The sequence below is a fragment of the Citrus sinensis genome, chromosome 5, assembly GCF_022201045.2.
Source record: "Citrus sinensis cultivar Valencia sweet orange chromosome 5, DVS_A1.0, whole genome shotgun sequence".
Taxonomy (NCBI): Eukaryota; Viridiplantae; Streptophyta; class Magnoliopsida; order Sapindales; family Rutaceae; genus Citrus; species Citrus sinensis.
This window is the reverse complement of record NC_068560.1, coordinates 14,627,395-14,638,187: the sequence shown is the minus strand read 5'-3', so window position 1 is coordinate 14,638,187 and position 10,793 is coordinate 14,627,395. Positions and strand designations below refer to the sequence as shown.

Genomic DNA, 10,793 nt, shown 5'->3' with positions numbered 1-10,793 from the left:
TCTATCTAACAGACTAATAATATTAATGTATATCTAGTATTTAAAATAATTTTAACATATAAGTTATTATATTTATTTTTAACAGCACATTTTTATTATTATATAATTTTCAATAAACCATTGAATATATAGATTTTGCAATTAAATAAAATAAATATCACATATTCATGTTATTAAATTATTTTATATGATATCCAAAATTATTTAGATTTTTATATATTTGTTTTCATTTTATGTTTCTATTTATTATAATATTTAATTTGATATTAATAAAATATGTCTAGTAGATTTTTAATATTAAATTATTTTTTAAGTATTGAAATTATTTTAAAACATATATATTATAACATTTATTTTAATGTTATATTTATATTTATATTTATATTTATTATAAAACTTTATAATCAAAATGTTTGAATTAATAGAATTAAATAATAAATTAATCAATAAGACGTCAAAGTGTCTCTTACTAAAATTTTAAGAGGTTGTATAATAATTTTTTTAAATATAAGGGGTGTAGAGAAAAGTGAAAGAGCCGAGGAAATAAAATAATGAAGAGGAGTTTTAAGTTTTAGTGGGCTATTTGAATTTTGATCCCACCACAAAATATTCAGATTAATTTACCCAATGTCTTAAAATTGTAACAAACAAAGATCTAATTTAAGGGTCTGACTATATTAAAACCATTTTACGGTATAATATTATTTTATAATCACACGATTAAAGTTATAATATATTTTTTTATTATTTATCACATTATATATATAATTATAATTCATGTTCTATTTTAATTTTTAAAGCAACTCCAAAGTAGCCGTGACTCTAATTCAATCCTCATTTTCTTTATTTCACGAAAGCATTATCAGACAATCAGATTGGGGGTGGGGTAACTATGTTTGATAAGTTTGGAGCGGATATGATATTGTCGAAATTATTGTGGGTACATTGAAATTGACAGAAAGGAAAATGATCTCGGTTTTGGCGCGAAAATTGCTTCTCATGAATTAGTGCGCGGCCCGGTTTAGTTCACTTTTGCTTCAATGCCCAGCTTAGGGTTTCGTCATCCGCAATTCTCCGAGGTTACTACTCACTTCTCTGAGTTCTCTCTCACAAATTTTTTTCCAAGATTTATTTATTTTTATGTTAAAGTAAATAAAAATAAAATATTTTACAATATTTCAGGATTTAGCTTCGCTTCAGCGAGATCAAGTGGATGAAGCATCTGATGAATATCAAAATCAGACTACTCCTAATCACTCAATCAAGGTTTTCATCTCTCTCTCTCTCTCTTCTCAGTTTCCTTTCGTATTTTCTTGTTTGTGTTATGGAGCTTATAAAGTTGTTGAAAATTGTGCTGGTAAAATGGAAACAAACCAGGGAATTATTTTTTATTATATAAAAATAAAAGATTGCATTTTGGTTTTTGCCCAATAAGACACTGAATTAATTATCAAAATAGTTGGCTGCTTTTAAACTAAATTTGATGTCTGCCTTACCTGTGGTCTTGTTTAAGGGTGTGTGGGGGATATTCACCAGCTGTTAATTATAAGCGGGTAGGTTGCTGATAAACATTAGCTACCAACTAAAACAGGTGTTAACGAAATCTTTAGTTGTTTTTGCTTTCAAAAATTTAAGCTAAAGCACAACAGTCCCAAACTTTCCCAGGGCTAGTATAATCAATAATGGCAAACTTCTTGTTCTCGAAATTTTTGTTTTCTTTAGCTTCTCATTCTTTGCATAATCTGAAGAAGGTAAATGCTAATCTGAGCTTGCTTTAAGTCAAATTGTCGTTAACATAAATTGATCCAATCATATCATAGATAATGATTGGGAAATTTTTAATTTATCTTCAATCATTCCACTCTTGCATGGATTCTGCTGTCCTTCAATATGTCCCGAAAAATAAAATGTTTATTTTCTAAAGTTCTTGCTGGTGTTTTTTCTTGATTACGATGCATAGGATTTGGTGAAAAAAACTCAGTCAAGGAAAAGATGTGTATTTGTTTTCAAGAGAAGAAGGTAGATACGACAGTTATCTATTTCTATCTGGAGAAGAGAATTCAGGCGCTAGTTTTCTGCATCTCCTGGAAATATAAGTTGTGAAGCATACTTATTACGCTATTTTTTTCTTGTTTTGTTTTTTATACTAACCTATATTGCATTGTTGAGTACTGATTTGGTCTAGGATCCTGGACTTTGTTAAAGTTGGAGAAAACGATTAAACCATTCGATGTAATAGTATAATGCTATTGTACTATTACACCTTATGGTGTAATTGCTTTTAACAAATTCTAGGATCTGGGATTATATAATTTCTATTGCATTGTTAGCACTAGCTTTATGCTATTTATCTTGTTTTGTTGCTTATACCAACCTGTATTATGCTCTCAGCACTAGCTTTACATTGTCGTTCATAGTTAGAAGAGTTTATCTATACTAAGTAATTTTCAGAAGAAAATATTCTAAATTTATAAAGAGTTGCATCTTCTTAACATGTTAAGAGCTGAGATGGAAAGGAAGCTAGAGTAAGATGTATTTAGAACCACCTTACCTTTTTTATTTAGAAAACTTTGTATTTTCTCTTTAGATGTTGAAAAATATAACCCAGCTCTGAGTTATTTGTTCCTAATGAATTTCATGCTATGGGAGAAGGGACAAGGCCTGTTTCTGGACTTATGTTGTGATGGCATCATTCGGATTATTTGTATGGAGAGGACCAAGAAGATCTCTAAGGATTCTAGCTGGGAAGAGATATAGTAGAATGTTTTGAGATATTCCATCTCCTTCAGTGCAAATAACTCTCATGTTCTGTGTGTTGGTTGCTGTCTTTTGAGTTATTGACTTTCTTTTTTGCTGTTTCTTCATCAGAAAGTACTTCTTTAGACTCACTGAAACTTCTTGCAAGAAGACTGTCAGTCTCTAACTTCCTCATTTCCAACATGTTTATCATTTAGTTCCTCAAAAGTGTTAAAATGTTGCTAGTCTTTTCGGAATTATTTTGTTGGGACTTAGCCAACACTCTATTTCTCTATTGTATAGGTTCTGCATTTTCATCTACATCTTTCCTCAAATGGAGATTCATAGCATCCTCAGAGTGAACTTTTCGGTCAAACTTAAGCTCAGTCTGAGATTAATAAGCATCTACCAATGCCACAATCTGAACCCTCAGCTGGTGCTGGAGAGAAATGTGATGCTAATAAAGCTCTTTTAGTACCAGAAGTGAATACTTCAGCTGGTGCTGGGAAGAAGAATGACAGCGATAAGGTTCTTCCACTGCAACTAGCTGAAACTTTTGCTTGTTCTGGAGAAAGTGGCAATCAATTCAAGATAGACAATAATGCAAGTGATATGGAAGTATTATCTACCTCTTCCTACCCAAAAACGGAGAAGAATCGTATTGTTCGGTCTCTGGTCAACGACCAGGATAAAGTAGGGCGCCGTGAAGAAAAATTCAAGAAAGTTGCAGATGTCAATGATGCGGTTGAACTCTCTATATCTGCATCAGAAGCACTGGTTATACATGAATTATCTAATAATGAGCCAGATTCAGAAGATTTGCTCACTACAATTGTACTTGAAGCTGCTCTTCAAGTGAAGCAAGCACGGTTAGAGAACCAAGAAGATACTTCACATTACCCAAATAAGGAAATTGATGAGACCCATTTGGTTTCGGAATTGGATGATTTGACTATGGCCAGTGCATGTGAAGATGTAGGATTACCTTCAGCTGGCTCTGATGAGAATTTTGTTTCTGGTTCAGAATCATTTCTAATAAAATATACTCCTTTATCAGAAAATTACTATGAGTCTAATGACAATGGATTTAAACATGTAGAGTGTTTGGCTCATCAAAAGAAACTTCCTGCTGATCCAGCTTTGAATCTGAATGGCTCCTATTTGGAAGGCAAAATTGATCCCATGTTGCATCAATCAACTCAGGAGACTTCACATGTTTTAGCTGCAGCACAGGTAAAGCCCTCTTATTAGCATCCTACTGTGCTTTACCATTAAAAGAATAACAATGTATCAAAATATCTACTTTCCTCTAGTGGTGGGGCTAAGTTGCTTAAATTAGTCAGGATGAAACCTTTGGCTTAGTATGTCCTGGGTTTATTGAACTGTCTTTTACTTTCTACAATAAGAATTTTAGTTTGCTTCCAAACTGAACTTTTTTATTGTGGGAATTTCATTTCAGCCTGAAGCTAGTACAAACTCTATCTATGCTTGGAACTCTAACAATGCTGGTGAGGCTATGTTTTCACTCTTCACATTCCTGTTTTCTCTCAGTTGCATTTAACTGTGCTCAGATTTTCTCTCTTTGTTTCCTTACTACAGTAGGAAAAGAAGAAATCTGTTGTTCAGTTGTAGATAGATTCAGAAGCCGCTGGTTTGGTGGTTGGACTGGAAAGGTTTGCACTTCAATATGTTTTATCTCAGCCTATCATTCCTTGTTTTATCTCAGTTGCATTTAAGCTGGCATGTTCTTTGTTTCAATTACACTAAGTAGCTTTATGGAGTAAGAGAGGAACAAATGATGAACTGGAATGACATTTGACTGCTCTTAGTTTCTGTCTCTGTAAATTTCCTTTAAATTTTTTTCTCCTTTGTTTAAAGTTAGTGAACAGAATGATCTCTTGTTTTTTAATCGTCAAACTGGCGATGCATAAAATGAAGTTTGTTACTTAGTCAACACAATTTCCTAAAATTATGTTTATCATGTTATTAAATTTCAGGTTTAACAAGTTTTATGCCTGATGATGGTTGGTTTAGAACTTTAGTTGTGGCTTATCCTTTAAGAATTTACTTAAATCGTGGAATATATAACTTGTTTCTCAATGTTGTAGCTTTATTTGCACTCTTTTACTGGCTTGTTCCAAAAAAATGCAAACTTTTTATTTTGCTATTGCACGACATAATAGTTTCTTGGTGGGTGGACCTCTTTCACAGTTTTTACTGTCAGTATCAGATATCCTGTTAATTTGTCATTCATTAAGTTGGTATGGCTTTTCAAAAATTGCAAAATTTGTATGCCTATTTCCCTGACTATTGTGAGGCATTACCATTTATGCACTCAAATCTATAAGACATTTTGAAAATACTATTTTGACATTCTGTCTGATTCATTTTCTAACAGATTCTGGTCTTTTACTATTCTGCCTTCTTCTTTTGAAGGAAGTAGATGTGCCGATACAGTTGGAACAGAGTAACAACAAAGGCATCCCAAAGTTTTATGTTAATGAGACTAGCTCTCTCACCGAATCGGCAGATGTAGCCCCAGATGAGAACTCCTTTGTGCAGAAACATGAAACTGGGTCTAAGATGGCTTCACAGTCTAGCATACCCTTTGAAGGTGTTAATAACAAAGCTGATGAAGAGATTTCGTTTTGTCAAGATGTGATCTCATCTGCTCAATCTTTTGTTGATCCTCTCTGTTCCTTTGTTCCCTGCAGCGTGTCTGCAGTGGATGCCAGTTCCCCTCAGACTATTAATGTAGCTGCTGCTCAAAAGCAGTTACTTGAGGTGGAGAATTTGCAGAGGACCTCAGATTTTAATGCTGAATTCATCAATAGGGACAGACAAGATGTGTCTACATTTAGTGTTGAAGGATTTGAGAACCCAGTTAAAAGGCAGTTGACCCTACTCAAGCCTTATAGCACCCTCTCACCTATAAATGATCCCAAGTTGGAGAAAAGAAGTTGTTTTCGTAATCATTTGGTCCCATCAGAATGTCATGAAGAAATCATTTCCTTGGAACAGAATATCGGCTGCATTTGGTCCTGGGATAAACGATACTGTAAAGGACTCTTATCTTTTGGCTCCGCATCTAAATTTGCTGCTGGTAGAGAAAATGAGGAAACTTACAAAACCACTGTCACCGGGAATCCTTATGCTGTCGCAACAAATTGCACAGAAAATAATGATAAACTAGTCAGTCATGGGGCTGGATTGCTTGAGCCTTTGAAGGAAAGTAGGCTGCCTCCTTTTCCAAACCGAGGTACATGTCGTTCACATGCTTCCAAGCTTATTGGTGATGTTAACAATTCTTTTGGAAAGACAAACCCTGATGAGGCTGGAGTACAGGAAACTGTAGTTATGCTTCATAATTTATCAGAAGAGCGCAATAACTACCTTGAAACTCAAGTTCCAATTAGAAAGAGAATTCGTTTATCAGAAGTTGAAGTTGACCTTCGGCAGAATAGAGATATTGAGAAGCTACAATCTTCACATAAGTTTCACTCAGTGACTAGAACTAGTGAAATGTCAAAAAATTCCAATGCATGTAGAGATTCTCAACTTCAATATGTGAAAAGGTGTTCCACAACTCGCAGAAAGTATGTGAAGAGATTGATATTCCAAGGTATCAAATTCTTACTAACAGGTTTCTCAAGTCAGAAGGAAAAGGAAATTGAAGTGCTGATTCAAAAATATGGTGGTTTGGTTCTCTTGGATATTCCTCCCCCAAACTCACAGGGAAAGAGATGTTCAAGATCTCATTCCCAGCAGCTTCCTGTTGTCATATGTCCAAAGAAGCTAAAAACCACCAAATTCTTGTATGGGTGTGCAGTGAATGCCTTCATACTAAAAGCCAAGTGGCTGACTGATTCAGTTGCAGCTGGTTCAACTGTATCACCGGCAAAGTACATGATCCTCTCAAGTCAGGCTGATCTGAAGAGAACAGGAATTACAGAGCCAATTTGTAGGGATAACCATAAATATATTTTTGGCAGGGTGGGGATCATGCTTCACGGGAAGCCCAGTTTCTGCACCAAATTTGCAGTAATAGTTAAGCATGGCGGAGGGCAGGTGTTTAAAACCCTCCATTGGTTAGTTTTGAGTCTTGAGACTCAGAAGAATATTGTCGGAGTTATTGTTGCTGAGAATGAGAGAAGGGTGTCACGTCACTTGAGACACTGTGCCTTTGAGAAGAAGATTGCCATGGTGCCTGCAAGCTGGATAATAAAGAGCTTACATATAGAGATGCTCCTTCCTCAAACACAAGACAAGCATATTCCTTCTCCCACTGTAAATGTTCCGGAGTTTCGAATTTCCATTGATTGGAGTGAAGAGATTTGAAACTCGAGTTCCAAATGAATCATTTGACAGTGAATATGAACCTTCATACTTAAAGTGCACCAGAGATTCCCAAGGAACTTTAATATGCGTCATTTATCGATGGTCTAGACATGATTATGGCTGCACTGGTCTTGTCTTTTGACTAATTTTGTTCAAATGAGTTACAGTTCTCGTGTTAAGCCAAAGTTGAGGTTGTGGTGGAAATATTCCAAACTGTGTTCCTTGCTTATCTAAATGTGGAAATTGATGGGTTGCAATGGGAAAGAGGGGTCCAGTGGCATCCTAAGTGATCTCTGGTTTATAAAGAAGAAACTAGAGTAAGAATTTTTTTCTTTTCCCAGGTTGTTTATTTATCATCATGACATTCTCTTTGCCTGTTCAAGAAGTTTCCTTCAGATTCAAAGTAGACGCGTTGATTGAGCCTTGGTTTGGTCCAGTTGATGCTATCAGTTCAGCTGCTTCTTCAGTTTGTACTGTTATTCTCTAACCAAAAGCGAAAGAATAGGCAAGAGGAGGCTGACTGCAAGAACAATAATGTGTCTATTGCACATAAGCTGGTAAGTGTTATTTCACATTATCATTTACTTGCCACGCCAATACATGTCATTTCATCTTGTATAACATATACCCTGTTTACAATTATTTAACATTATATTGACATTCAAGTAAAAATGTATAGAAATTGAATTCACATGGTTTCTGAAATCATAACTAATAAAAGGGTTTGACAATAGTTGGTCTAGGCAGCCACATGGTTGTGGTGAGTTAACATTGTTATTGTATTAGATTTTAGCAAGCAATTACGTGTTAAAAAAAAAAAATTAGTGATGCATAATGTCAAAAAAAAAATGCAAAAGACAAGAAATATAGGATGTCTTATATCTCAGATTACAGAACAATAACTTTTTCAAGTTGCAAAACCAGAGATTGAGAAGGATTGATGCAATAGAAGCATAGATTTAGGCTAATTCATTATTGTTGTTTAATAGTACTGATCTGGCTTGGAATCTTGAATTTTATTAAAATTCAAAAAAATTTATTTAGCTATATGGTTTAATAGTATAATATCATTTAGTAGAGTTGGCAAAATGGGTCATCGTGTTCGTGTCGTGTCAGCTTCGTATCGTGTTAAATTTAGGTCGACCCAAACCTGACCCATTTAATAATCTTGTCGAAATATTAAGACCCAAACCCGACACAAAAAAATAATTGGGTTACCCAATAATCCGCTTAATATCTATATATATATCTATCAAAATATTACACATTTACACTATTAAGGTTTTAATTATATATATGTAAATAATATTATATATCAATATTACAAAATATACATGTCTACCAATATTTTACACATTTATACTATTGAAGCTCTAAATATATTTAAAATTTTATAAATAAAACATTTTGTTTATATTAATCCTTTTAAAGAATAAAAATAAAAAATAAAATCATCTTTAATATTTGAGTTTTGATGACAAGGGCCTATAAATTATTTTAAAATAAAAAATATAATTAGGTCATTGATTGGGTAAATAGGTCAAGAATTTTAACCCTAACCCGATATGGAAAAAAATCGTGTCGACCCGGACTCGACTAATTTAATAATCGTGTTAAATATGACGACTCATATTCATTTATTCGTGTCGTGTTCATGTCGGGTAATTGGAGTCGTGTCAAATTTTGTTAGTTCTATCATTTAGTATTAAAATATGTAGCTTAATAGTTTTCAAAGATTTTTAAAAAGTCCAAAATGCCGGACTAGAACATTTCTAGTTGTTTAATAGTTGTAGCTTTTAGGTCGCACCACCACTGTTTCTAGTCTTTTTGGCCATTGTCAGATTAAACAACAATGAATTAAAAAATTAATTCATCATAGTCTTGCGTTGTTGAAAGAACATTATCCGATCATAATCATAGTCTTGCGTTGTTTGTTGTAAATTTAATTAGAAAGTATCCAAACTATGCAAAGAAAATGAAGAAAGTGTTGATAATCAAAATTTAAACTTAGAGATGGAGAATTTTTTTTTTTTTTTTTTTTTTTTTTTTTGTCTCTTACAAGTGATACCGCTTTAGAAAAAATGGGATAATATTACAAGTAGGAAGCTACCTATTTATACTAAAACAAAGCTTCTCGATTGTTGACGGGTTGACACAAATATTATATTATTACAATAATAGAACAATATAGGTAATATGCTTCTATCAACTCACAATTTAAGTAAATTGAAGGATTTAGGTTAAGTGGTGAAAAAACCACAATAATCATGACATTGTTAACTTTGTTAGCTCATCAATTCGATTTTTCAAATGTCATATCAAAAGGAAATAATGGATGAATGATGCTGCTGCTTCCCTTTTTGTAAAGAACTTAATGTGTGTCATCGGTTAGGTATGTTATTGAGATTAAATGTAGTTTCATTATTTAAAAATACATATTTTTTATTTTTTATTATTAACTCAGGCACCCTTTGAATCTCTCTGAAAGGTCACTCCTTACTTCAAGAACTAGAACTTTGACTTCTTAAAGAATGTATACATTTAAAAATGGAAAACTCAATAATTATAATCTATCCAAAAAAAAAAAAAATGGGTTCCTAGATCATTAAAGTATTTGTTATTAATCTTGGAACAACGAAAGAAATTTTAAAAAAAACTAGTAATATCCTTCAATTCATTCTACCTGTGATAGTTGCTTGAAGTTGAAATATGGGTGTCTAACCAAAAGTTAAGTAGGTGGATGAGCAATACTCTAAAATGAAAAATATTTACTTTATGAATATCATGCTTACCTTCTATTTGGTATAACTTTTCAAATAGTGCTTATATAAATAGAGTTTTTGTCAGTAAAATTTTTATAAATAGAGCTTCTATATAAAAAAAAAATTAATTGTTTAATTGTTAATGAAAGTTTATATTAAAAATTATAAAATTATTTTAATAGATAAGTTTTTATATTAAAAATTATAAAATTACTTTAATAAATAAGTTTTTTAAAGTTATGTTATGAAAATAATAAAATAATATGGTCAAATAATCAAAGAATATTTTAGATATTAAAAAAAAAACTAATCAATACTCCCAAAAGCATAAAATTTGAGTTTTTATTGGTAGATCAAATAACAATAAAAATTTTGATAAGAACTTATGAGATTAAATAAACACTTATAACTATTAAATAAACTATACTAAACAGACACTTAATGTGGGCGAATTCAGGTTTTTGTTTTAGGCTCTTATGAACTATTCTATGTTAGAGAAATGTATTGTACCAGTTCAGTTCAAAGGATTTTTTTTTTCCTCTAAATCATTTTTTTAAAAAAAAATCTAACATGACCCGAACCGAATTAAAACCAATTAGTTTAGAATTCTTAAAATCGAACCAAAATTCAATTTTGAGAGAAATCGAACTAATTCAAGATAAGGTTAGCTCGTTTGAAGGACTATTTTGTCCACCCCTACATTAAATTAAAAAAATTCAGTTCGATTTTATGAAGAATATAATAAAATAAAAATCTATCAACAAAAAAGGTTAGATAGTTAGAAGCACTAAAACGAGAGGTGACAAAATGGGTTGTGATGCGATTACATGGCATGGATACAGCATGATTTTTTTCGTATTCGTCCTAACAAATATTGATATGATTAATAAATGAAATGACACAACATGACATGATAAATAATCATGTCATATTAATGTTGGACTACATCACCATGAT

At 32.3% G+C, this 10,793-nt stretch overlaps 1 protein-coding gene across 4 annotated transcripts; it reads left to right on the top strand.

The window, feature by feature from the left end:
* The first annotated feature begins 821 nt into the window (after nucleotides 1–821).
* On the top strand, nucleotides 822–7,805 carry LOC102614241 (uncharacterized). Of its 4 annotated transcripts, XM_052442372.1 has the most exons (8): nucleotides 822–1,079; nucleotides 1,183–1,266; nucleotides 1,961–2,096; nucleotides 2,869–2,911; nucleotides 3,040–3,969; nucleotides 4,196–4,244; nucleotides 4,336–4,409; nucleotides 5,173–7,805. In XM_052442372.1, the coding sequence occupies exons 5-8, from the start codon at nucleotides 3,148–3,150 to the stop codon at nucleotides 7,072–7,074; spliced, it is 2,847 nt and encodes a 948-aa protein (XP_052298332.1). In that variant the 5' UTR covers nucleotides 822–1,079; nucleotides 1,183–1,266; nucleotides 1,961–2,096; nucleotides 2,869–2,911; nucleotides 3,040–3,147; the 3' UTR covers nucleotides 7,075–7,805. The 4 variants fall into 4 exon arrangements, with proteins under 4 accessions (XP_052298332.1, XP_052298333.1, XP_006494787.2 ...); XM_052442373.1 differs by lacking the exon at nucleotides 2,869–2,911 and having other exon boundaries at nucleotides 1,961–2,019; XM_006494724.4 differs by lacking the exon at nucleotides 2,869–2,911 and having other exon boundaries at nucleotides 1,961–2,064.
* The last annotated feature ends 2,988 nt before the right edge of the window (nucleotides 7,806–10,793 follow it).

What these genes read in the sequence shown, in the direction of transcription:
- LOC102614241 (XM_052442373.1), top strand. Translation starts at nt 3,148, where the DNA reads ATGCCACAATCTGAACCCTCAGCTGGTGCTGGAGAGAAATGTGATGCT. An exon ending in TTGGAACTCTAACAATGCTG is followed by an intron (nt 4,245 to 4,335) that starts GTGAGGCTATGT and finishes TCCTTACTACAG; the next exon opens with TAGGAAAAGAAGAAATCTGT. An exon ending in TTGGTGGTTGGACTGGAAAG is followed by an intron (nt 4,410 to 5,172) that starts GTTTGCACTTCA and finishes CTTCTTTTGAAG; the next exon opens with GAAGTAGATGTGCCGATACA.